Below are 26,568 nucleotides of genomic sequence, written 5' to 3'. Positions count from 1 at the left end.
TCTTCTGCCTAGATCACATTATCCACTCTTTATGTTTACATGAGTAAACATAAGGATTTACATGACTTACATCACTTTAAGTCTCAGCATGGATGCCATAAGAGCCTCCCCTCACTCCAGTCTACATGAGGTTTCGGAGCATTCTGCATGACTTTCCTTCATAGCACCTATTGCACTTTTCAAACTACATACTTATTCATTTAATCATGTGTTCGGTGATCTCTCTAGTAGAGACAGCTAGTCTCTCTACTACAGCATAAGCTCCAGAAAGACAAGCAGATATTTCTCTTGCTTATCTCTTGCTCATCTATCCCAAAGGATAATAGATGTTAAATAAATACCTGTTGAACAATGAATTAGTACCCTATCCAGATTCTGGCTAATCTTTAATTCAACTACTTTCATTTTCTCCAAGAGCCCTTTTTGGCTTCTTAGTCTTTCAATGATCCTCCTCTTCTCTGACTTCTTTTTCCTTTTTCTTCTTCTTATTTTAAATGTCAATATATTTTTCAGAGAGAGGGAGAGCACAAGCAGGGAAGGGACCGAGAGAGGTGGACAGAGGATCCAAAGCAGGCTCGGCACTGACAGGAGCAAGCCCCACAGGAAGCCCAAACTCATGCACGGTGACATCATGACCTGAGCCAAAGTCTGATGCTCAACGGACTGAGCCACCCAGGCATCCCTTTGTTTTATTTTATGTTAATTTATTTATTTTGAGAGAGAGAGAGAGAGAGAGAGAGAGCGAGCGCGCGCATGAGTGCGGGTCGGGGGAGAGAGAGAGAAGGAGAGAAGAGAATCTTAAGCAGGCTCCATGCTGTCAGTGTGGCCTCTGATGTGGGGCTCGATCCCACAAACTGTGAGATCATGACCTGAGCTGAAATCAAGAGCTAGGATACTTAGCTGACTGAGTCACCCAGGCGCCCCCCCTCTTTTATCTCTTTAAAAATAGTTCTTTGAATAGAGTTCAAAACCTTGGTGACGGCTGATGTGGTCACCATGACAGGAAAAGCCATTTCTCTCAGTGTATTACATTGTAAAGCTGATTGTATTTCTTTCCCAAACTATACAGTTTAATCCTAAATACAAAGCAAGGTCTGAAATGTGACTGATTAGAAAAATACGTAAAACAACCAATGATTTAGGACTTCCATTTTTTTTAACTTAAAAGACTCTGTAAAACCTTCTATCTGAAAGGTTATTTTTTGTTTGTTTTTTCCTGACTGCTTAGTGTGCTTAAAAGTCTTGCTGCATGTAAGACATATGCTTTAATCCTATTTTACCACTCAGCTTTGGGACTTAAAATCAGGAAAACATGTTTCCCACCTTTTAGAAATCCTATAATGTCCTGTACAGACCTCTTCAGGGTCAATGACATTCCTTTTTAACCCATAAATCACAAGAAGTCATTACAGGGGCCCCAAAAAAGAAATTCTTAGTAAATGCTTGATAAACTGTTCAATTAAATAAAAATTTCTTGATTCACAGCAGATTGGTACTTATTTGACAGATGCACTTATCCATTCATTCACTCAATAAATAGTTATCTAATGATCCAATATCCAAAATTCTGTGCTTAGCACTCACTGGGGAGAAATGGTACAAAGACACATAAGAAAGCTCCCATTCCAATGGGGAAAATCTACATGCATGTGTACAATTACAATGTAATATCTAGTAATGGGATAAAGCTAGGTACAGGGTGTCATCATGGGCACAATGAAGTCCCAGGGCCTTATTCTACCCATAAATACTGAGGAGAGTTTCACATAGTTGAGTTTTAAAAGATAGGAGTTTAACAAGCCAACAAGGGTAGGGAGGCATGAAAGAGCAAGGCATGTTTAGGGAAAGACATTGAAGTCATCAGGATGCGGGAAATAAAACTAAAGAAATAGAATTATATCATGCTGGGCCTTTTATGCCACACTAAATAACAAGAGCTTTAGGTTAAGTGGGAGCTAAGGTGAACAGTTTGCATTTTTTAAAAGATAAATATGGGGGTGCCTGGGTGGCTCAGTTGGATAAGCGTCGGATTTTGGCTCAGGTCATGGTCTCTTGGTCCGTGAGTTTGAGCCCCACGTCAGGCTTTGTGCTGACACCTCAGAGCCTGGAGCCTGCTTCTGATTCTGTGTTTTCCTCTCTCTCTGCCCTTCTGCCGCTCATGCTCATGCTCATTCTCTGTCTCTCTCCCTCAAAAAATAAATATTAAAAATATATATTAAGCTCACGGAGAAGATGGCGGTGTAGGAGGACGCTGGGCTCACCCCACGTCCTGCTGATCACTTAGATTCCACCTACACCTGCCTAAATAACCCAGAAAACCACCAGAAGACTAGGAGAATGGAGTCTCCGGAGCCAAGCACAGACGAAAGGCCCACGGAAGAGGGTAGGAAGGGCGGAGAGGTGGTGCGCGCTGCACGGACTGGCGGGAGGGAGCCGGGGCGGAGGGGCAGCCTGCCGGCCAAGCAGAGCCCCCGAGTCTGGCTTGCAAAAGCAGAGGGGCTGGATGGAGTGTGTTCCAAAAGCAAGAGGGACTTAGCATCTGGGAGGTCATAAGTTAACAGCTCTGCTCAGAAAGCAGGAAGGCTGGAGGACAAAGGGAGGGAGAGTTGCTGAGCCCCGGGACGACAGAGCTCAGTTTGGCGGGGAACAAAGGCGCTAGCCAGCGCCATCTCCCTCGCCCATCCCCCAGCCAAAATCCCAAAGGGAACCAGTACCTGCCAGGGAACTTGCTTGCTCCCTGCAAACACCCAACGCTGTGCTTCTGCGGAGCCACCCCTCCGACAGCGGGTCTGACTCCCTCCCGCTGCCACGGGGCCCCTCCTGAAGTGGATCACCTAAGGAGAAGCGAGCTAAGCCTGCCCCTCCTGCCCCCGTGCACCTTGCCTACCCACCCCAGCTAATACGCCAGATCCCCAGCACCACAAGCCTGGCAGTGTGCAAGTAGCTCAGACGGGCCATGCCACCCCACAGTGAATCCCGCCCCTAGCAGAGGGGAATAGACGGCACACACCAGTCTGACTGTGGCCCCAGAGGTGGGCTGGGGACAGACATCAGATCTGACTGCGGCCCCGCCCAACTACTCCAGTTATACACCACAGCACAGGGGAAGTGCCCTGCAGGTCCTCACCACTCCAGGGACTATCCAAAATGACCAAACGAAGAATTCCCCTCAGAAGAATCTCCAGGAAATAACAAAAGCTAATGAACTGATCAAAAAGGATTTAAATAATATAACAGAAAGTGAATTTAGAATAATAGTCATAAAATTAATCACTGGGCTTGAAAACAGTATAGAGGACAGCAGAGAATCTCTTGCTACAGAGATCAAGGGACTAAGGAACAGTCAGAAGGAGCTGAAAAACGCTTTAAACGACATGCAAAATAAAATGGAAACGACCACGGCTCGGATTGAAGAGGCAGAGGAGAGAATAGGTGAACTAGAAGATAAAGTTATGGAAAAAGAGGAAGCTGAGAAAAAGAGAGATAAAAAAATCCAGGAGTATGAGGGGAAAATTAGAGAACTAAGTGATACACTAAAAAGAAATAATATACGCATAATTGGTATCCCAGAGGAGGAAGAGAGAGGGAAAGGTGCTGAAGGGGTACTTGAAGAAATTATAGCTGAGAACTTCCCTGAACTGGGGAAGGAAAAAGGCACTGAAATCCAAGAGGCACAGAGAACTCCCTTCAGACGTAACTTGAATCGATCTTCTGCATGACATATCATAGTGAAACTGGCAAAATACAAGGATAAAGAGAAAATTCTGAAAGCAGCAAGGGATAAACGTGCCCTCACATATAAAGGGAGACCTATAAGACTCGTGACTGATCTCTCTTTTGAAACTTGGCAGGCCAGAAAGGATTGGCACGATATCTTCAGTGTGCTAAACAGAAAAAATATGCAGCCGAGAATCCTTTATCCAGCAAGTCTGTCATTTAGAATAGAAGGAGAGATAAAGGTCTTCCCAAGCAAACAAAAACTGAAGGAATTTGTCACCACTAAACCAGCCCTACAAGAGATCCTAAGGGGGATCCTGTGAGACAAAGTACCAGAGACATCGCTACAAGCATAAAACATACAGACATCACAATGACTCTAAACCCGTATCTTTCTATAATAACACTGAATGTAAATGGATTAAATGCGCCAACCAAAAGACATAGGGTATCAGAATGGATAAAAAAACAAGACCCATCTATTTGCTGTCTACAAGAGACTCATTTTAGACCTGAGGACACCTTTAGATTGAGAGTGAGGGGATGGAGAACTATTTATCATGCTACTGGAAGCCAAAAGAAAGCTGGACTAGCCATACTTCTATCACACAAACTAGACTTTAAATTAAAGGCTGTAACAAGAGATGAAGAAGGGCATTATATAATAATTACAGGGTCTATCCATCAGGAAGAGCTAACAGTTATAAATGTCTATGCGCCGAATACGGGAGCCCCCAAATATATAAAACAATTACTCATAAACATAAGCAACCTTATTGATAAGAATGTGGTAATTGCAGGGGACTTTAACACTCCACTTACAGAAATGGATAGATCATCTAGACACATGGTCAATAAAGAAACAAGGGCCCTGAATGATACATTGGATCAGATGGACTTGACAGATATATTTAGAACTCTGCATCCCAGAGCAACAGAATATACTTTCTTCTCGAGTGCGCATGGAACATTCTCCAAGATAGATCATATACTGGGTCACAAAACAGCCCTTCATAAGTATACAAGAATTGAAATTATACCATGCATACTTTCAGACCAGAATGCTATGAAGCTTGAAATCAACCACAGAAAAAGTCTGGAAAACCTCCAAAAGCATGGAGGTTAAAGAACACCGTACTAAAGAATGAGTGGGTCAACCAGGCAATTATAGAAGAAATCAAAAAATATATGGAAACAAACGAAAATGAAAATACAACAATCCAAATGCTTTGGGATGCAGCGAAGGCAGTCCTGAGAGGAAAATACATTGCAATCCAGGCCTATCTCAAGAAACAAGAAAAATCCCAAATACAAAATCTAACAGCACACCTAAAGGAAATAGAAGCAGAACAGCAAAGGCAGCCTAAACCCAGCAGAAGAAGAGAAATAATAAAGATCAGAGCAGAAATAAACAATATAGAATCTAAAAAAACTGTAGAGCAGATCAACGAAACCAAGAGTTGGTTTTTTGAAAAAATAAACAAAATTGACAAACCTCTAGCCAGGCTTCTCAAAAAGAAAAGGGAGATGGCCCAAATAGACAAAATCATGAATGAAAATGGAATTATTACAACCAATCCCTCAGAGATACAAACAATTATCAGGGAATACTATGAAAAATTATATGCCAACAAATTGGACAACCTGGAAGAAATGGACAAATTCCTAAACACCCACACTCTTCCAAAACTCAATCAGGAGGAAATAGAAAGCTTGAACAGACCCATAACCAGTGAAGAAATTGAATTGGTTATCAAAAATCTCCCAACAAATAAGAGTCCAGGACCAGATGGCTTCCCAGGGCAGTTCTACCAGACGTTTAAAGCAGAGATAATACCTACCCTTCTCAAGCTATTCCAAGAAATAGAAAGGGAAGGAAAACTTCAGACTCATTCTATGAAGCCAGTATTACTTTGATTCCTAAACCAGACAGAGACCCAGTAAAAAAAGAGAACTACAGGCCAATATCCCTGATGAATATGGATGCAAAAATTCTCAATAAGATACTAGCAAATCGAATTCAACAGCTTATAAAAAGAATTATTCACCATGATCAAGTGGGATTCATTCCTGGGATGCAGGGCTGGTTCAACATTCGCAAATCAATCAATGTGATACATCACATTAATAAAAGAAAAGAGAAGAACCATATGATCCTGTCAATCGATGCAGAAAAGGCCTTTGACAAAATCCAGTACCCTTTCTTAATAAAAACCCTTGAGAAAGTTGGGATAGAGGGAACATACTTAAACATCATAAAAGCCATTTATGAAAAGCCCACAGCTAACATCATCCTCAATGGGGAAAAACTGAGAGCTTTTTCCCTGAGATTAGGAACACGACAGGGATGCCCACTCTCACCGCTGTTGTTTAACATAGTGTTGGAAGCTCTAGCATCAGCAATCAGACAACAAAAGGAAATCAAAGGCATCAAAATTGGCAAAGATGAAGTCAAGCTTTCACTTTTTGCAGATGACATGATATTATACATGGAAAATCCGATAGACTCCACCAAAAGTCTGCTAGAACTGATACATGAATTCAGCAAAGTTGCAGGATACAAAATCAATGTACAGAAGTCAGTTGCATTCTTATACACTAACAATGAAGCAACAGAAAGACAAATAAAGACACTGATCCCATTCACAATTGCACCAAGAAGCATAAAATACCTAGGAGTAAACCTAACCAAAGATGTAACAGATCTGTATGCTGAAAACTATAGAAAGCTTATGAAGGTAATTGAAGAAGATTTAAAGAAATGGAAAGACATTCCCTGATCATGGATTGGAAGAATAAATATTGTCAAAATGTCAATACTACCCAAAGCTATCTACACATTCAATGCAATCCCAATCAAAATTGCACCAGCGTTCTTCTCGAAACTAGAACAAGCAATCCTAAAATTCATATGGAACCACAAAAGGCCCCGAATAGCTAAAGTAATTTTGAAGAAGAAGACCAAAGCAGGAGGCATCACAATCCCAGACTTTAGCCTCTACTACAAAGCTGTCATCATCAAGACAGCATGGTATTGGCACAAAAACAGACACACAGACCAATGGAATAGAATAGAAACCCCAGAACTAGACCCACAAACGCATGGCCAACTAATCTTTGACAAAGCAGGAAAGAACATCCAATGGAAAAAAGACAGTCTCTTTAACAACTGGTGCTGGGAGAACTGGACAGCAACATGCAGAAGGTTGAAACTAGACCACTTTCTCACACCATTCACAAAAATAAACTCAAAATGGATAAAGGACCTGAATGTGAGACAGGAAACCATCAAAACCTTAGAGGAGAAAGCAGGAAAAGACCTCTCTGACCTCAGCTGTAGCAATCTCTTACTCGGCACATCCCCAAAGGCAAGGGAATTAAAAGCAAAAATGAATTACTGGGACCTTATGAAGATAAAAAGCATCTGCACAGCAAAGGAAACAACCAACAAAACTAAAAGGCAACCAACGGAATGGGAAAAGATATTTGCAAATGACATAATGGACAAAGGGCTAGTATCCAAAATCTGTGAAGAGCTCACCAAACTCCACACCCGAAAAACAAATAACCCAGTGAAGAATTGGGCAGAAAACATGAATAGACACTTCTCTAAAGAAGACATCCAGATGGCCAACAGGCACATGAAAAGATGCTCAACGTCGCTCCTTATCAGGGAAATACAAATCAAAACCACACTCAGATACCACCTCACGCCAGTCAGAGTGGCCAAAATGAACAAATCAGGAGACTATAGATGCTGGAGAGGATGTGGAAAAACAGGAACCCTCTTGCACTGTTGGTGGGAATGCAAATTGGTGCAGCCGCTCTGGAAAACAGTGTGGAGGTTCCTCAGAAAATTAAAAATAGACCTACCCTATGACCCAGCAGTAGCACTGCTAGGAATTTACCCAAGGGATACAGGAGTACTGATGCATAGGGGCACTTGTACCCCAATGTTTATAGCAGCACTCTCAACAATAGCCAAATTATGGAAAGAGTCTAAATGCCCATCAACTGATGAATGGATAAAGAAATTGTGGTTTATATACACAATGGAGTACTACATGGCAAAGAGAAAGAACGAAATATGGCCCTTTGTAGCAACGTGGATGGAACTGGAGCGTGTGATGCTAAGTGAATTAAGCCATACAGAGAAAGACAGATACCATATGGTTTCACTCTTATGTGGATCCTGAGAAACTTAACAGAAACCCATGGGGGAGGGGAAGGAAAAAAAAAAAAAAAGAGGTTAGAGTGGCAGAGAGCCAAAGCATAAGAGACTCTGAAAAACTGAGAACAAACTGAGGGTTGATGGGGGGTGGGAGGGAGGGGAGGGTGGGTGATGGGTATTGAGGAGGGCACCTTTTGGGATGATCACTGGGTGTTTCATGGAAACCAATTTGACAATAAATTTCATATATTGAAAAAAATATATATATATATTAACAAATAAGTATGGTGGTGCTGTGGACAGTAACTCAGGGTAGGAAGGTAGTAGATTCAGGGAATTGTATTTGGGGAGAAATGTGAAGGTTCTGGGGTGACAGGGGGGATGGAATAGGGGGAGTGATGTCACTGATATTTGGGAGACAGAAGTTGATAAGATATAGTGGTTAAATGAGAAAGGAAGCAGATATAGAGAGAGGAGCCTAAAAGGATCCCAAAGTTTCTGACATGGATCTCTGAGCAAATGATAATGTCTTTCACTTGATTCAAGGAACACAGGAAGAAGTGTATGTGTGAGGAAAGAAAATGAATTCAGTTTAGATACGCTGAGGTAGAAATGTCTGAGGAACATATAAGGGCAGATGTCTGGTAGGAAAAAGGAAATGAGGCTCTGAAGCTCAGGGGAGAGATCTTAATCAGAGATTTAGATTTCAAGGCTAAATATTTACAATTTTATTCAGAATGATAAAATGTCACAAAAACAGTCAGAGCTGCTAATGTCCTACCAGCTGCTGCTTCTTCCCTCCTGCACTGTTTAACACTCATCAGCCAACATCTTTCAGGATATGCTATGTGGGTTTGCAGTCTGCCATGCACTGGAGCCTCCCGAGATATGTCTGTCAGATCAGCAATGAGACTTATAGTGCAAGAACAGCTGGTCCTCTCTGGAGCCTGTTCCCCCGGCTCAAACCTGTCCTCAGCACAGAGGTGAGAGTGTCCTGGCGATACTGAACACTAGACTAGCACTGTTTGATTGATCAGACTGACTGCTTTGTACCAACACTCTGTGCCCCTGATCTAACACATTCCTAACTTTTCATGATCTCTGATAACTAATTCAAGGAAGTAATATATGACCAGTTTAATACCTAATTATTATGAAAGTACACATAGCTGGCATCATCAGCTCAGTGAACTAAAAAATTTTTTTAATATTAAATTTATTGTCAAATTGGTTTCCATACACTTCCATACAACACACAGTGCTCATCCCAACAGGTGCCCTCCTCAATGCCCATCACCCACTTTCCCCTTCCCTCCCATCCCCCATTAACCCTCAGTCTATTCTCAGTTTCTAAGAATCTTTTATGGTTTGGCTCCCTCCCTAATTTTTTTTTCCCTTCCCCTCCCCCATGGTCTTCTGTTAAGTTTCTCAGGATCCACATAAGAGTGAAAACATATGGTATCTGTCTTTCTCTGTAAGACTTGTTTCACTTAGCATAACACTCTCCAGTTCCATCCACGTTGTGACAAAAGGCCAGATTTTATTCTTTCTCATTGCCAAGTAGTATTCCATTGTATATATAAACCACAATTTCTTTATCCATTCACATTTTTTTTTATCCATTCATCATTTGATGGACATTTAGGCTCTTTCCATAATTTGGCTATTGTTCAAAGTGCTGCTATAAACATTGGGGTACAAGTGCCCCTATGCATCAGCACTCCTGTATCCTTTGGGTAAATTCCTAGCAGTGCTATTGCTGGGTCATAGGGTAGTTCTATTTTTAATTTTTTGAGGAACTTCCACACTGTGTTGGGACTGAACTAAAATTTTTGAAGGCTTATACAACTACACAGATCCTAATGGAGAGAAGAAAGAACGTTTAACAATTAAATCTAGATTTAAATTCTGCTTACTAGTTTACTCTTAAAACTAAAGAAAGGAAGTAGTATTTTCAACTAAGGACCTTACAGTTTTATTATGTGAATGGGAAGGTGGTATAGTTCTCTAATTCAGTCTAGGGATTTTTAAAAGACCAAAACATTTCCAGCAGCTCTACAAAAAAGAACATTTTTTTCACTTTTCTTCTTTTAAAATATTTTATTGTTTCTTGAGGCTCAATTACAAATAATAAGCCCAAAGAAAAAACAACTGATGCATTAATAACCTCACGTGGACCAGAGCTGGGGTGTCTCTGCTGGGCTTAGATCTTCTCTGTGCAGTAAGCCCGAGAAAGGATGTACTGAGCACAGACACTGTGTGTGGTGCTGTCATCAAGGAAAGAGAAGACACAATCCCTGGCACTCAAGGATGATTAAGTAGGGTGCTCTGGTTTTTAAACTGCAGCTCATGGACTTTCAGTGGTCACACAGAATACTGGGTGGGGTAAGGGGCATAGTGAGATTCCTATTATTTCCCCTTTCCCTTCAACAGTGAAGTAGTTCTATTTTACCTGTTTTATTTATTGAACTTTCTCATAAAATTTAGCTTAAAGAAAGGATTCTTGGGGCGCCTGGATGGCTCAGTCAGTTGAGCGGCCGACTTCGGCTCAGGTCATGATCTCGCGGTCCATGAGTTCGAGCCCCGCGTTGGGCTCTGTGCTGATAGCTCAGAGCCTGGAGCCTGTTTCGGATTCTGTGTCTCCCTCTCTCTGACCCTCCCCTGTTCATGCTCTGTCTCTCTCTGTCTCAAAAATAAATAAAACGTTTAAAAAAAAGAAAGAAAGAATTCTTCCATATACAAAAATAAGTAATAAGTTTACAAATCTCTGACCTAGGAGGAAAACAGGAGCAGCCAGAATCTGCATCTCCATAGCCCTGGCCTACAGTCTTACCTGTGCACAGCAGCTGTAGCTGTCATCCCTGCCACAACTACCTTTAGCCACAGCTTTCCTAGACACACATGCTGGGAGCTACTGGTGACAAGGAAATTCCACATGCCCCCATCAGTAAATGTATCATTTTATCCCTATGCCAAAGTGAAGCAAGGTGTTTTAATTTGCGGGGCAAGGCAAGAACAGAGGTACTGGGAAGCATGCAAACTAACTGCTTTCCTTTTGTACTGTTATAACTTCCATTTTTAATTTTCTTGTATATAACATGCAATTGGAAAAATGAAACCATGATTTCAGTTTTTAAGTAAAAAATAAAAAAAATAAAAAACGCTTAAAGCACTTTGAATACAGGAAGTTTCCAAGCAATATAAAAGCACCCCCAAATTTACTTTCTCCCCACCCCACCTAGAAGATGACCACAGAGAAATGTCTGGATGCCCTAAAAGTCTAAGTTGGCTATAAAGATCATCTCACCCATCAGAGCTGTGCTGGCCTGTAGAGAAACAGAAGCCTGGAATGTCTCCTTGACTCCTCCCCACCTTTCATGATGAAAGCACTGCTGCACTTGCTCATGCTTAAAGGCTTCACTGCTCTCCCCAAATACATGGTCTGCTGCATATCAGACCTGTTCTGTGGCCTCTCTTCCAATCCAAGGAAAAGAGGAACAATGGAGTCAGACCAACCTTCCCTTCAGTCCGGAAGATGCTCTCTCCCCTTTGCAGGGCTGGAATGACATTGAGGGCTTGGCTGCTCTTAGACAGGACACCATTAGCCTACTACACTGTGAACCCTCTCTCCCACGTGCAGCAAGGCAGGGCCCAGGGTACTGTATTCTGGAGCTGGACCTCTCTGCTGAACTTGCTTTGTTCTATGTTTCTCCTATGCGTTTTCTCTGGCACTGAGGAGTTGCATCCTCTTCTCTCTCTGAGGTGGTAACAGCCAAGACTGGGGTTGAACTTCCATGTGGAAATAGGCACAGGATAAAAAAGAGGCCACACGTGACTTCAAGGTAAACTGGGATTTGAGGCAAAACTCCCTGCTAAGTAAGAAGAGGTCACCTAATCTTGTTTTTCTTTCTCTGTCATCTATCTTCTCTGAAGGCCAGAGATGCTTATGACCCAAGCAATACCATCCTTATACAATCTCAACCTCATCACAACCTCTAGTAACTTTTACCTGATCTGCTTGCCTTCTCTCATATCATATAAGGAAAAGAAGACATCAGTATCTTCTCCAATGGTATTGTAGGTGAAACTCTTCAGACTGAGGAAGAAGTGATGTGGCACTGGCATCCGACAGGTTTCTCCATGACGTGGGCGCATCGTATCTACCTAATGAGGAAGGCAAAAAACAGTGATTCCAATTTTAGTTATTCATGCATTGGTCATAAATAAAATGAAAACTAAATGACTGGCTTTCCTCATACTACCAAAGGGGATCATTTAAGACAGAGAAAAGGTGTTTTCTCTGCTAGTAAGGGAGTACTGTGTCAATATACTTGGTTTGAAGTGGGCAAATATGCAGCTGGGAGAAGTAAACTGAGTGGAGGAGATATAGGAACAGTAATTCCAACTTATGAGTGAACTTAAAGTCTCCACAAGATCACAAATTTATAAATTCTCCACAAACTTCTAAATTCAAAGTTATTTTTTGGAGACACTGTCACCCTGATGCACTTGATTTACATTGTTAGATGGTAATAGCTACCATACTAAATGACACTTCTATTTTCTCCCAGATGGATTCATTTTAGTCTCCTGTCTACTTTATTTTAATTGTGCTTAAGTAAATTTGTTCCTTTGCTGCTGGCAGTGCCTGGAGACCAGGCAAATCTGCTTAGAGACCAGGGCCATTTAGATTGAAGGCACCACACAATCAAGACATCAGGGGTGGCTATCACTGGCTGGTGCATCCCCATGCTGTGATCTCTTAAAAGAAAGAGCTGAGGGAAATACTGGGAGGCCTAGTTAGACTGCTTACCTGGGATGTGCTTTGCTGTACGCTCTGCCGGCTAGATAAGTGCTATGGAAAGAAAAAAAGAAAAATTCACTCAACTGGGAAAGAAAGTAACTGTTATTCAGCAGCCTCTATATGTTAGGCATTCTGTAGTCTTTTACTTATATGTTCTCATTTAATTCTGATAAAAAGCTTGGTGTAAGAAAGTGATGTGCTGAAGATCATACAGCAAGAAGGTGGCAAAGTCTGGATTCAAACCCAAGACTCTCCAGCTCAGAGTACCAACCACCCAAGTGATGGGCTCTTGCTAGTAGATTTTTGCTTTGGTGCTGTTTGCCCCACACCCTCTACCACCTCCTGAGCTGCAAGATCCAGCTTATTCAGGCTTTCTACTCTGGAGGATGTGTAGTTTTTAACCTGAAGCACCCCTCACCCCCAACATGCTGTTCCTTTGCTGCTGGCTGATGTTAGAAGAAGCAGATTCCAATCCCAGCTAAATGTAAAAGGGTTGTGAAATCAGATAAATTGCTTACTCTCTCCAAGAGACATTTTCCTCACCTGTAAAACTGAGATAAAAGCTTTTATTGTCTTTCTCTCAGTTACTGTGAGGCTCAAATTACCTAACAGGAAGCTGCATGGAACAGTAGTTAGGGACCTAAGTGCAGAAGTGAGACCACCTGGTTTTAAATCTTGACTCACATTTGTCTTTGCTCATATAAAAGTGAGGATAACATTTTGTGCTGAACTCAACCTCACAGGGTTTTGTGCAGATTAACCTGGTATGGTAACCTGGTATGTTCAGTCCCTGGTCTTGTTAAACGCAACAATGAGAGTTTCTATTTGCTCTCTTTGGGACCTAGAAGTGGGAGACAACACTCATTTGGTGAACTATTCTACACCACGTGGGTAGGAAGGATGGTTGCTGAGTAAACTGATTTCATTTTTTTAATTTAGGGTTAAATGTGTCCATTTGGAAAACTGAATACAATTAAATGTTAATTTAAATGTATCTTACTAGCCATATTTGCTAATTATTAAATATTCATGTGTATTATTAGCTATATTAGTAATTTATTATTGATTATTAATGTTCATTGATGGGACTATATGTTCCCATGATGCATATTAAATATAATAAAATAGGCCTCCAACAGCTGGGGAAATCATCACATAGAATGTATATGTATAAAAGAAAATGTATACAAAAAGGTTTCTAAAAAATTAGGCTTTCCGGATGCTTGAGTGGCTCAGTCCATTAAGCAACCAACTCTTGATTTCAGCTCAGGTCATGATCTCATGCTTAGTGAGACTGAGCCCCGCATTGGGCTCTGCACTGACAGTGCAGAGCCTGCTTGGGATTCTCTCTCTTCCTCTCTCTGCCCTTCACCTGACTCACATGTGCACACATTTTGTGTTCTCTCTCTCCCAAAATAAATAAAACATTTTTAAAACTCAGGCTTTCAAAAAAAAGTTTTCTATGGTTTAATGACCCATATCCCACTGGGAAGGTTATTGGCCTAAAATGCTTTCCATTGTTCTATTTTACATTCAGGGACTACACTAAGTGATTCTTTTCAAGTGGAGTTACTGATTAAATCCTAAAAATGACTACCAATCCTCAACACAAATATTCAATTATAACTGTATACAGGAGTTTATAGCTAATTTTGGTGAACTCCCTTTTGACAATAACAAATGTCATTCTAGATTTTAGAAGCACCAAATTTGAAGAGAATTTTCAAACCAGTCTAACAAATGTTGTGTGGGTAAGGCATCAAAACTGACATTCTGGAACCTCTTTCATGGCACCGTAGGGAAAAACCACTTCCCCTTTAGGTGGCATTCAGCTGGCCAGCTGATAATATCCCTCTTCAGAACCATCACCACCTGTATTAGGGCCATAATGTATTATTTCTGTGTGTTTGCTACCTAACTCTAGACTTTGCCCTCCCAGAGAGCAAAAAAACCCTATCTTAATCATTTTATATTTGAAGTACATAGGGAAATGTACATCAAAAATATAAATTAATTAAGAATTGTATGGACATTGCTAGTGGGGGTATATATAGTCATTTTGGAAAAAAATATGACCTAACGTATTAGCGCTGAAAATGTTATTACCTAACCATTCAGCAATTTGTTTCCTGGTTATAAACCTCATAGAATTGCTTGCTGTTAATGTTACCATCATATTTTATAATTAATAACATAAAATATTCAAAGACCTCTGTGAGTATATATAAAAATATTTGGGTGGCCAGATGTCTATCTGGTGAGCCAAATACTAATACTTCTTTCTTTTAAATCTGTATTTCTGTTAATACTGGTAATCTACCTTTTCCTAGGAAAACTTTTTTATTTCATCCAAGTTTTCTCATTTATTACCAGATAATTCAAGAAAATATTCTCTTACAATTGCTTTTGTGTCCTTTGTGTTTGGAATAAATTTTCCTTTCTCATTAAAAAAATGTATGCACTACATTACTGTTCTGGCAAATTTCCCCCATACAGAAGGCGTTTTCAGCCCTTTGAAGTCTCTGGTTCATTTAGTCTACAAAAGTCTACCAATAGGGGAAAAAACCCTGCAACTTCAGACATTCTATTCAATTGAATAACACAATTAATTGCCTGCTATATATATTTGGAACTGTGTTAAGTATTGTGGGTCTTACAAGGAAATACAAGACCAATCTAGTCAGATCACTAATAAAACGATGCTTCATTGCTAGCAAATTTAATCAATTGATTTAAGTCCAGAAATGAAAGTACAAACATTGATCTAATAAAAACATTAATTAGCACTAGAAGATAACAGACTAATACAGTTCCCAACACATGCTAATGTGGAAAGATAACAACATAACAGGAGGTTATAATGTAAGTATTTTGTTAGATCTCCCCACAATTTAGAAGCTCTTATATAATCTTCAAGTGTCCATTCCCCAAAGAGGCATAGCTAATTAAAATTAACACAAATACTTTGTTGTTGCCCTTTGAAATGCTTTTTAGTTTGGGCGGCACCAGTTCTCTGTCGTTGAAAGTGCATTTGGACTTGTTATTATGCAGAAGCAAGAACTGAGGAGAATTAGGGGATTCTTCTGGTTCTTGTCATATAGAATAGAAAATCTGTGCATATAAAGAGATTTTTACCAATTACTACCACTAAACACTTGCACAGGGGATTGATCTTTTTAATGAAAAACAAAATTTCTAAATGTAAACTTAAGGTATAATCCTATTCATAAAGGTTTTCTTGTAAAATGAGTGACAAAGAATATTATATTCAGAAAGTTTCACATGGAGCCTTTGTAATTTCCAGTAATAGATTTAAATGTTAATAGAAAAAGGTTTTAAAAGGTTATTCCTTTGAAACTTCTTGATAAATTTAACATTTAATCAAAACACTTGCTGTGCATTTACTATATGCAATTTAACATAAAAATAAGTTGTTTTCAATGAATTTATGGACTTTCAAAATCGTTTTTTTCTTCTGAATATCTAGTTCTTTTATCTAAAGGCAAATACATGGGATAAAAGACAGCATAAAATGAAAAAAAGAGACTTGAATCTTTGGTCTTTTTGAGAAGTCAACATTTTAAAATTAACATTTAAATGTATTAAAAGTAATATAAGCACATAGTTTTAAAAGTTAAATAGCCTTAAAAGTCTTGCAATAGAGTAAACTGAGGGTTGATGGGGGGTGGGAGGGAGGGGAGGGTGGGTGACGGTTATTGAGGAGGGCACCTGTTGGGATGAGCACTGGGTGCTGTATGGAAACCAATTTGACAATAAATTTCATATTAAAAAAATAAACTGCTGAAAGACTACCAGTTGGGGGGGGGGGATGGGCCAGAGACACACTGATAATTCAGAAAAAAAAATGCAATTCAATCAGTAGACTTGTAACACTATGTTCAACCTCCCTAGTAATCAAATGAAAATTAAAACAATAAGAAACAATCATGCCTATTAAGTTGGCAAACATAAAAAAAAAGTCTTGCAATAAAATTATCAGTCCTCTGTTCATCCTGTACTATTTCCTAAGATAAGTACTTTTAACTCTTTATTATGTTTTTTTCTAAAATTTATCAAGTATTTCTAAATGTCACATTTATAAAGCTCTCTTTTTGTGAAGTTTTAGATTTATTTATTAGCTTCTTATAATGGTAGTGAGGATTTTCACATTTGTTTATATTCACTTCCCTTCATCTATCTTCCTAATATCTCCCAATTTTTGGTTAAAACTTGTTAGTGACTGTAACTTTTAAATATTGTTCACTGGTGAGCCAAACAGTGTATTTCAATTACATTTCCTTTCTTCTACATGTTGCTTTTGTTTTAGAAGTCTTAGTTTTTGGGGCGCCTGGGTGGCTCAGTCAGTGAGCATCTGACTTAAGCTCAGGTTATGATCTCATGGTCTGTGGGTTCGAACCCCAAGTCGGGCTTTGTGCTGACAGCTTAGAGCCTGGAGCCTGCTTCAGATTCTGTGTCTCCCTTGCTCTCTGCCCCTCCCCTGCTCATGCTCTCTCTCTCAAAAATAAATAACATTGAAAATAATAAAAAATTCTTAAAAAGGCAATCTTAGTTTTATTTAAGTTACAGGGCCTTTTCCTATGTTCTTCTACAGCTTTATAAAATACCTTTCAAAAACATCCTCCATATGGTACAATATTCTTTTTCTTTCAAGTTTATATTTAAATTCTAGTTAGTTAAAATATAGTGCAGTATTGGTTTCAGGAGCAGAATTCAGTGATTCGTCACTTACATACAACACTGAGTGATCATCACAACAAGTGTCCTCCTTAATACCCATCACTCATCTAGCTCATCTCCCATCCACCTCTCTCCATCAACCCATAGTTTGTTCTCTATTGTTAAGAGTCTCTTGTAGTTTGTTTCCCTCTCTTCCCTCCCCCAATTTCCCATGTTCATCTGTTTTGTTTCTTAAACTCCACATGCGTGAAATCATATGGTATTTGTTTTTCTCTGACTTACTGTATTAGAGCATAATACATTCTAGCTCCATCCATGTCACTGCAAATGGCAAAATGTCATTTTTTGAAGTTGAGTAATATTCCATTGTATGCATATGTGTGTGAATGCATGTGTGTATATATATACACACACATCTTCTTTTTTATTATTTTAAAACTAAATATAATTTATTGTCAATTGGTTTCCATACAACACCCAGCGCTCATCTCAACAGGTACCTTCCTCAATGCCCATCACCCACTTTCCCTTCTCCCCCACCTCCCATCAACCCTCAGTTTGTTCTCAGTTTTTAAGAGTCTCTTATGGTTTGTCTCCCTCTTCTCTGTAACTTTTTATTTTCCCCTTCCCCTCCCCCATGGTCTTCTTTTAAGTTTCTCAGGATCCGCATACAAGTGAAAACATATGGTATCTTTCTCTGCCTGACTTATTTCACTTAGCATAATACCCTCCAGTTCTATCCACATTGCTGCAAATGGCCAGATTTCATTCTTTCTCATTGTCAAGCAGTATTCCATTGTATATATAAACCACATATTTATCCATTCATCAGTTGATGGACATTTAGGCTCTTTCCATAATTTGGCTATTGTTGAAAGTGGTGCTATAAACATGGGGGTAGATGTGCCCCTATACATCAGCACTCCTGTATCCCTTGGGTAAATTCCTAGCAGTGCTATTGCTAGGTCATAGGGTAGTTCTATTTTTAATTTTTTGAGGAACCTTCACACTGTTTTCCAGAGCAACTGCACCAGTTTGCATTCTCACCAACAGTGCAAGAGGGTTCCTGTTTCTCCACATCCTCGCCAGCATTTATAGTTTGCTGATTTGTTCATTTTAGCTACTCTGACCGGCATGAGGTGGTATCTGAGTGTGGTTTTGATTTGTATTTCCCTGAGAAGGAGCGACGTTGAGCATCTTTTCATGTGACTGTTGGCCATGTCTATTCATGTCTTCTGCCCATTTCTTCACTGGATTATTTGTTTTTCGGGTGTGGAGTTTGGTGAGTTCTTTATAGATTTTGGATACAGCCCTTTGTCTGATATGTCATTTGCAAATATCTTTTCCCATTCCGTCGGTTGCCTTTTAGTTTTGTTGATTGTTTCCTTTGCAGTGCAGAAGCTGTTTATTTCCATGAGGTCCCAAAAGTTCATTTTTGCTTTTAATTCCCTTGACTTTGGAGATATGCCGAGTAAGAAATTGCTGCGGCTGAGGTCAGAAAAGTTTTTTCCTGCTTTCTCCTCTAGGGTTTTGATGGTCTCCTGTCTCAAATTCAGGTCCTTCATCCATTTTGAGTTTATTTTTGTGTATGGTTTAAGAAAGTGGTCTAGTTTCATTCTTCTGCATGTTGCTGTCCAGCTTTCCCAGCACCATTTGTTAAAGAGACTGTCTTTTTTCCATTGGATATTCTTTCCTGCTTTGTCAAAGATTAGTTGGCCATACATTTGTGCGTTTAATTCTGGGGTCTCTATTCTATTCCATTGGTCTGTGTGTCTGTTTTTGTGCCAATATCATACTGTCCTGATGATTACAGCTTTGTAGTTGAGGCTAAAGTCTGGGATTTTGATGCCTTCCGCTTTGGTTTTCTTCTTCAATATTACTTTGGCTATTAGGGGTCTTTTGTGGTTCCATACAAATTTTAGGATTGCTTGTTCTAGCTTTGAGAAGAATGCTGGTGTAATTTTGATTGGGATTGCATTGAATGTGTAGATAGCTTTGGGTAGTATTGATATTTTAACAATATTTATTCTTCCAATCCATAAGCAGGGAATGTTTTTTCATTTCTTTGTATCTTCTTCCATTCCTTCATGAGCTTTCGGTAGTTTTCAGCATACAGATCTTTTACATCTTTGGTTAGGTTTATTCCTAGGTATTTTATGGTTCTTGGTGCAATTGTGAATGGGCTCAGTTTCTTTATTTCTCTTCCTGTTTCTTCATTATTATACCACATCTTCTTTATCATTCATCAGTTGATGGATATTTGGGCTCTCTTGATAGTGAGAGAGTTTGGTGGTATCTCATTGTGTGTTTTTTTAAATTTAAATTCAAGTTAGTTAATATACAGTATAGTCTCAGCTTCAAGAGTAGAACCCAGTGATTCATCTCTTATATATGACACCCAACGTTTGTCCCAAAAAATGCCCTCCTTAAGGCCCATCACCCATTTAACCCATCCCCCACCCACCTCCCCTCTAGCAACCCTCAGTTTGTTCTCTGTCTTTAAGAGTCTCTTATAGTTTACCTCCTTCTGTTTTTATCTTATTTTTCCTTCCCTTCCCCTGTGTTCTGTTGTGTTTCTCAAATTCCACATATGAATGAAACCATTTAATAACTTTCTCTGACTTATTTCGCTTAACCTAATACCCTCTAGTTGTTGCAAATGACAAGATTTCATTATTTTTCATCACAAGTAGTATTCAATATATGCCACATCTTTTCATCCATTCATCAGTCAATGGACACTCCATATGGGCTCTTTCCATAACTTGGCTATTGTTGATAGCACTGCCATAAAGATTGGGGTGCATGTGCCCCTTCAAAACAGTACACCTATATCCTTTGGATAAATACCCAGTAGTGCAAATGCTGGATCACAGGATAGTTCTATTTTTAATTTTTTGAGAGACCTCCATACTGTTTTCCAGAGTGGCCGCACCAGTTTGCATTCCCACCAACAGTGCAAAAGGGTTCCCCTCTCTCTACAACATCACCAACACCTGTTGTTTCCTGTGCTGCTTATTTTAGCTGTTTTTACAGGTGTGAGGTGGTATTTCATTGTGGTTTTGACTTGTATTTCCCTGTTGATGAGTGATGTTGAGCATCTTTTCATGTGTCTGTTAGCCATATGGATATCTTCTTTGGAAAAGTGTCTATTCATGTCTTCTGTCCATTTCTTCACTGGATTATTTGTATTTTGGGAGTTGAGTTTGCTAAGTTCTTTATAGATTTTGGATTCTAACCCTCTACCAGATATGTCATTTGCAAATACCTTCTACCATTATGTAGGCTGCATTTTAGTTTTGTTTATTGTTTCCTTTACTGGCAGAAGCTTTTTATCATAAGTCTCAATTGTTTATGTTTGCTTTTGTTTCCCTGGCCTTTGGCAAAGTGTCTAGTAAGAAGTTGCTCTGGCTGAGGTCAAATAGGTTGCTGACTTTTTTCTCCTCTAGGGTTTTGATGGTTTCCTATCTCACATTTAGGTCTTTCATCTATTTTGAACTTATTTTTGTGTATGGTCTAAGCTAGTGGTCTAGCATCATTCTTCTGAATGTTGCTGTCCAGTTTTCCCAACTGTTGAAGAGACTGTCTTTCTTCCATTGGATATTCTTTCGTGTTTTGTTGAAGATTAGTTGACTATATAGTTGTGGGTCCATTTTTGGGTATTCTATTCTGTTCCATTGACTGTGTTTGTGCCAGTCCCATACTATCTTGATGACTACAGCTTTATAATATAGTTTCGAATCCAGAATCATGGTATCTCCAGCTTTGTTTTTCTTTTTCAGGATTGCTTTGACTATTCGGGGTCTTTTGTGGTTCCATACAGATCTTAGGATTGTTTTCTCTAGCTCTCTGAAAAGTGCTGATGGTATTTTGATAGGGATTGCATTAAATATGTAGACTGCTATGGATAAAACTACCAAATACTCTATGAAGTCATTTTTCTCCTAGAGACATTTCCTCCTGACTGCCCCTCTGCTTTCATCTAGACCAGTTACTGTCTAGGCCTATTGCACAACTGTCATCCTGGAATGTTCCTCTGATGGTAACCTGAGAATTCTCTGCACTTCTCCTTTCATTCCCTTTCCTGTATGGCACATAAAAGCTAATAGCATCTTTTCGTTTACTCCCTTATTTTAAAGAAATAATTTATTGTTTAGTAGTTTCCTAAAAAAGAGAGACTTTTTATTCATTTGTTTTTATACTTTGAGTGACCAAAATTTTCTTCGGGCAACTTTCCCATTTGATTGATAATATAGCAGAGTAAATGCAGAATTCTAAGACAAATTTTATTTTCCCTCAGAATTTTAAAGGCAGTGTTTCGTTATTTTCTAGTTTTCAGCGTTGCTATTAGGAAGACAAATGCTATTCTTAGGACAAATCCTTAGTAGGTGACCTATTTTTCTCACTGGAAGGTTTCAACTTTAGTGAGCTGAAATTTCACAATTAAGTGCTAAATACTTATTAGGACTTTTCAATCTGGAGACTCATATCTATGCTCTGGAAAAGGTTTTTTTTTTTTTTTTTTTTTTTGCCAGCTTTACGGAGATATGATTAACATATTATATAAGTCTAAGGTGCACAACATGATGATTTGATACACATACAATATTGCAAAATAAGTACCACAATAAGGTTAGTTAACACGTCTTTCACCTAACATAATTACCTTTTTTTGGTTGTTGGTATGGTGAGAACATTTAAGATCTACTCTTTTAACAACCTTCAAGTACACAATACACTATAGTGAACGACTGTCACCATGTGTTACATTAGATACCCAGAATTTAATCCTCTTATAACTGAAAGTTTGTACCCTTTGACTAATATCTCATTTCCCCTACTCCCCACTCCTGGCAACCAACAATCTACTCTTTGTTTCTATTATTTCAGCTTTTTAAAATTCCACATATAAATGAGATCATAAAGTATTATTTGTCATTCTCTGATTTATTTCACTTAGTATAATGCTCTCAGGGTTCATCAATTTTGCTATAAATGGTAGGATTTCCTTCTTTATTATGGGTGATTAATATTTTATTGTATATATACTGTATTTTATTTCTCCATTCATCCATCAATGGACACTTAAGTGTTTCTATGTCTTGGCTACTGTGAATAGTGCTTCAATGAACAAGGAAGTACAGCTATCCTCTGAGATCTGAATTCCAATTTCTTTGGATATATACCCAAAAGTGGAATTGCTGGATCATACAGTTCTATTTTCTATTTTTTGAGGAATCTCCATTCTGCTTTTCACAGTGACTATACAAATTTATATTTCCAACAATGGTGCACGAGAGTTCTCTTTGCTACATATCCTTGCCACTATTTATCTCATCTTTTAAAAAATTCTTTTTCTCTTTTATTTTTTATTATTAAAATATAATCAACATACAGTGTTATATTAGTTTCAGGTGTACAACATTGATTCAAGAATATGATACATTACTCAATGCTCACTACAGTTAAGTGTAGTCACCATCTGTCACCATTCAATGTCATTATGTTATTACTGACTATATTCCCTAGGCTTTACTTTCAACTCGGTGAATTATTTATTTTATAACTGGAAGTTAGTACCTCCTGTCTTTTTGATGACAGGCATTCTAACAGATGTGAGGTAATATTTCATTGTGGTTTTGATTTGCGCTTCCCTAACGGTTAATGATACTGAACACCTTTTCATGTATTTTTGTGTCTTCTTTGGTAAAAAGTCAGATCCTCTGCCCATTTAAAAAATCAGACTGTTTTTTTTCTCTTGAGCTTTAGGAGTTCCTTACATAGTTTGGATATTAACCCTTTATGGTTTGTGAATATTTTCTCCTCTTCTGTAGGCTGACTTTTCATTTTGTTAATTGTTTCTTTTGCTGCACAGAAACTTTTATTTTAATGTTGTCCCACTTGTTAATTTTTGCTTTTGCTATTGTGCTTTTGGTGTCATATTCAAAAACCACTGGCAACAGCAATGTCAAGCAGCTTTGTTTTATGTTTTCTTCTAGGAGATTACAGTTTCAGGTCTAACATTTAAGTCCTTAGAGTTAATTTTTGTGAGCAGTGTAAGATAGAAGTACAATTTTCATTCTTCTGCATTTGAATATCCAGTTTTCCCAACATTTACTGAAGAGACTATCCTTCCCTCATTGAATATTATTGGCTCCCTTGCAAACATTAGTTGACCATATACGTGTGGGTTTATTTCTGGGGTCTCAATTCTGCTCCATTGGTCTGTTCATCAAGCCAGTACCATACTGTTTTGATTACTATAAATTTATAATGTAGTTTGAAATCAGAGGAGAGCCTGGGTGGCTCAGTTGGGTGAGCATCCAACTTTGGCTCAGGTCATGATCTCGCGGTTCGTGAGTTTGAGCCCTGCGTTAGGCTCTGCTGACAGCTCAGAGCCTGGAGCCTGCTTCAGATTCTGTGCCCCCCTCTCTCTCTGCCCCACCCTTGCTTGTGCTCTGTCTCTCTGTCTTTCAAAAATGAATAAACATTAAAAAATTAAAAAAAAAAAGAAATCAGGAAGTGTGATGCCTCCAGGGTCTATTGTGGTTCCATATGAAATTTAGAATCTCATTTCTAAAAAATCCCATTGGCATTTAAAAAATATTTACATTTATTTATTTAAATTCAAGTTAGTTACCATACAGTGTAGTACTGGTTTCAGGAGTAGAACCCAGTGATTCATCACTTACATAGAATACCCGGTGCTTTCCCAACAAGTGCCCTTAATGCCCATTTAGCCCATCCCCTACCCACTTCCCCTCCAGCAACCCTGTTTGTTCTCTGTAGTTAAGAGTCTTTTATGGTTTGCCTCCCTCTCTGTTTTTATCTCATTTTTCTTTCCTTTCTCCTATGTTTATCTATCTTGTTTCTTAAATACCACGAGTGAAGTCACGGTATCTGTCTTTCTCTGACTGGCTTGTTTTGCTTAGCATAATACATTCTAGTTCCATCCATGTTGTTGCAAATGGAGAGGTTTCATTCTTCTTCATCACCAAGCAGTATTCCCTTGTATATATGTACCACATCTTTTTATCCATTCATCAGTCGATGGATATTTGAGCTCTTTCCATAATTTGGCTATTGTTGACAGCACTGCTATAAACACTGGAGTGCATGTACCCCTTTGAATCTGTATTTTTGTATTCTTTGGGTAAATTCCTAATAGTGTAATTGCTGGATTATAGGGTAGTTCTATTTTTAGTTTCTTGAGGAACTTCCATATTGTTTTCCAGAGTGCCTGCACAAGTTTGCATTCCCACCACAAGTGCAAGAGGGTTCCCCTTTCTCTGCATCCTCACCAACACCTTTTGTTTCTTGTGTTGTTAATTTTAGCCATTTTGACAGGTGGGAGCTGGTATCTCATCATGCTTTTGATTTGTATTTCCCTGATGATGTGATGTTAAGTATCTTTTCATGTGTCTGTTAGCCATCTGATGTCTTCTTTGGAAAGTATCTATGCATGTCTTCTGCCGTTTCTTCACTGGATTATTATTATTTTTTTGGATGTTGAGTTGGATAAGTTCTTTACAGACTTTGGATACTAACCTTTTATCACATATGTTGTTTGCAAATATCTTCTCCCATTCTGCAGGCTGCCTTTTAGTTTTGTTGACTGTCTCCTTCACTGTGCAGAAGCTTTTTATCTTGATTAATAGTTTGGGGTGCCTGGGTGGCTCAGTCGATTAAGCATCCAACTTCAGCTCAGGTAATGATATCACAGTTCATGAGTTAGAGCTCTATGTCAGGCTCTATACTGACAGCTCAGAGCCCAGAGCCTGCTTCGGATTCTATGTCTCCCTCTCTCTGCCCCTTCCCTGCTCATGCTCTGTCTCTCTCTCTCAAAAATTAATAAACGTTAAAAAAATTAAGAAATAATGAAATTAGTCAGAGAAAGACAAATATATGACTTCACTTATATGAGGACCTTAAGAGGCAAAACAGATTAATGTAAGGGAAGGGAAACAAAAATAATATAAAAACAAGGAGGGGGACAAAACGGAAGAGACTCATGAATATGGAGAACAAACTGAGGGTTACTGGAGGGGGTGTGGGAGAGGGGATGGGCTAAATGGGTAAGGGGCACTAAGAAATCTACTCCTGAAATCATTGTTGCACTATGTGCTAACTAATTTGGATGTAAATTTAAAAAAATAAAATTATATAACAAAATTTTAAAGTAATACATTTTAAGAAAAGACCCAATAGGTCATGTTTGCTTTTGTTTCCCTGGCCTTTCATGAGATGTTACTCTTAGTGAGAAGTTACTCCAGCCAAGGTTGAAGAGGTTGCTGCCTGTGTTATCTAGCATTTTGATGGTTTCCTGTCTCCTGTTTAGGTCCTTCGTTTTGAATTTATTTTTGTGTCTGTTGTAAGAAAGTGTTCCAGTTTCATTCTTCTGCATGTTTCTGTCCAGTTTTCCCAACACTATTTGTTGAAAAGACTGTCTTGTTTTTTTTCCATTGAATAGTCTTTCCTGCTTTGTTGAAGATTTATTGACCATATAGTTGTAGGAGTCCATTTTGATATTGAAGCTTTCTATTGATTCTTCAGTCTTTGTATCCTTCAGCTCCAAAATTTATTTCATTGTTTTTTATATTTTCTTTTTGTTGAACTTTTCATTTTGTTCTTGTATTATTTACCCAGTTTTGTTGAATTTTTTTTTTTTTTGTGAGAGCTACAAGCCCTCTGAGCATCTTAGAACAATTATTTTGAATTATCTGTCAGCAATTTGTATATCTCCATTTCTTTGGGGTCACTGAAAGTTTACTGTGTTCCTTTGCTCATGTCACATTTCCCTGATTCTTTGTGATTCCTGTACTCTTGAATAGTTATCTATGTATGTGAAGAGCAGTCACCATTTCAAGACTATACTGAATGAGTTCAGTGAGGAAAGATCTTCACTGATAGGTAGAGGCATGCTAGAGAATGCTATGACTCTGGGTCTAGTGGTGCAGGATGCCAAGTGTAGGGCATATGGCAATTCTGGGGCCAGGAGTGTGTGTCTCACTGGCTTAGGCCACATGGGTCAACAATAGCGACAACCATGGGATTTCGTAGAGAGGTGCAGAGGGTCTACAGTGTCTGCAATGGTTGGTGGGGTCCTCAGTGGCTCTTCTAAGTCCAGTGTCTAGGAACCTGGGCAGGCAGCAGTGGTGGTCAGAGCTAATAGTATGTA

At 38.9% G+C, this 26,568-nt stretch overlaps 1 protein-coding gene across 14 annotated transcripts in view; it reads right to left on the bottom strand.

Moving 5' to 3' along the window:
- Positions 1-26,568, bottom strand: part of DOCK3 (dedicator of cytokinesis 3) — a 600,629-nt gene that overhangs the window by 187,993 nt on the left and 386,068 nt on the right. For all 14 annotated transcript variants that reach the window (XM_019416991.2, XM_019416982.2, XM_019416983.2 and 11 more), the window contains 2 exons: positions 12,702-12,743; positions 11,898-12,052 (listed from right to left, as the gene is read on the bottom strand). In XM_019416991.2, coding sequence (XP_019272536.1) covers positions 11,898-12,052; positions 12,702-12,743 — 197 coding nt within the window. The remainder of the gene's footprint in view (positions 1-11,897; positions 12,053-12,701; positions 12,744-26,568) is intronic.

The sequence above is a fragment of the Panthera pardus genome, unplaced genomic scaffold (genome assembly GCF_024362965.1).
Source record: "Panthera pardus isolate Hobbes unplaced genomic scaffold, ASM2436296v1 HiC_scaffold_8, whole genome shotgun sequence".
Lineage (NCBI taxonomy): Eukaryota > Metazoa > Chordata > Mammalia > Carnivora > Felidae > Panthera > Panthera pardus.
This window is presented reverse-complemented; position numbering and strand designations above follow the sequence as displayed.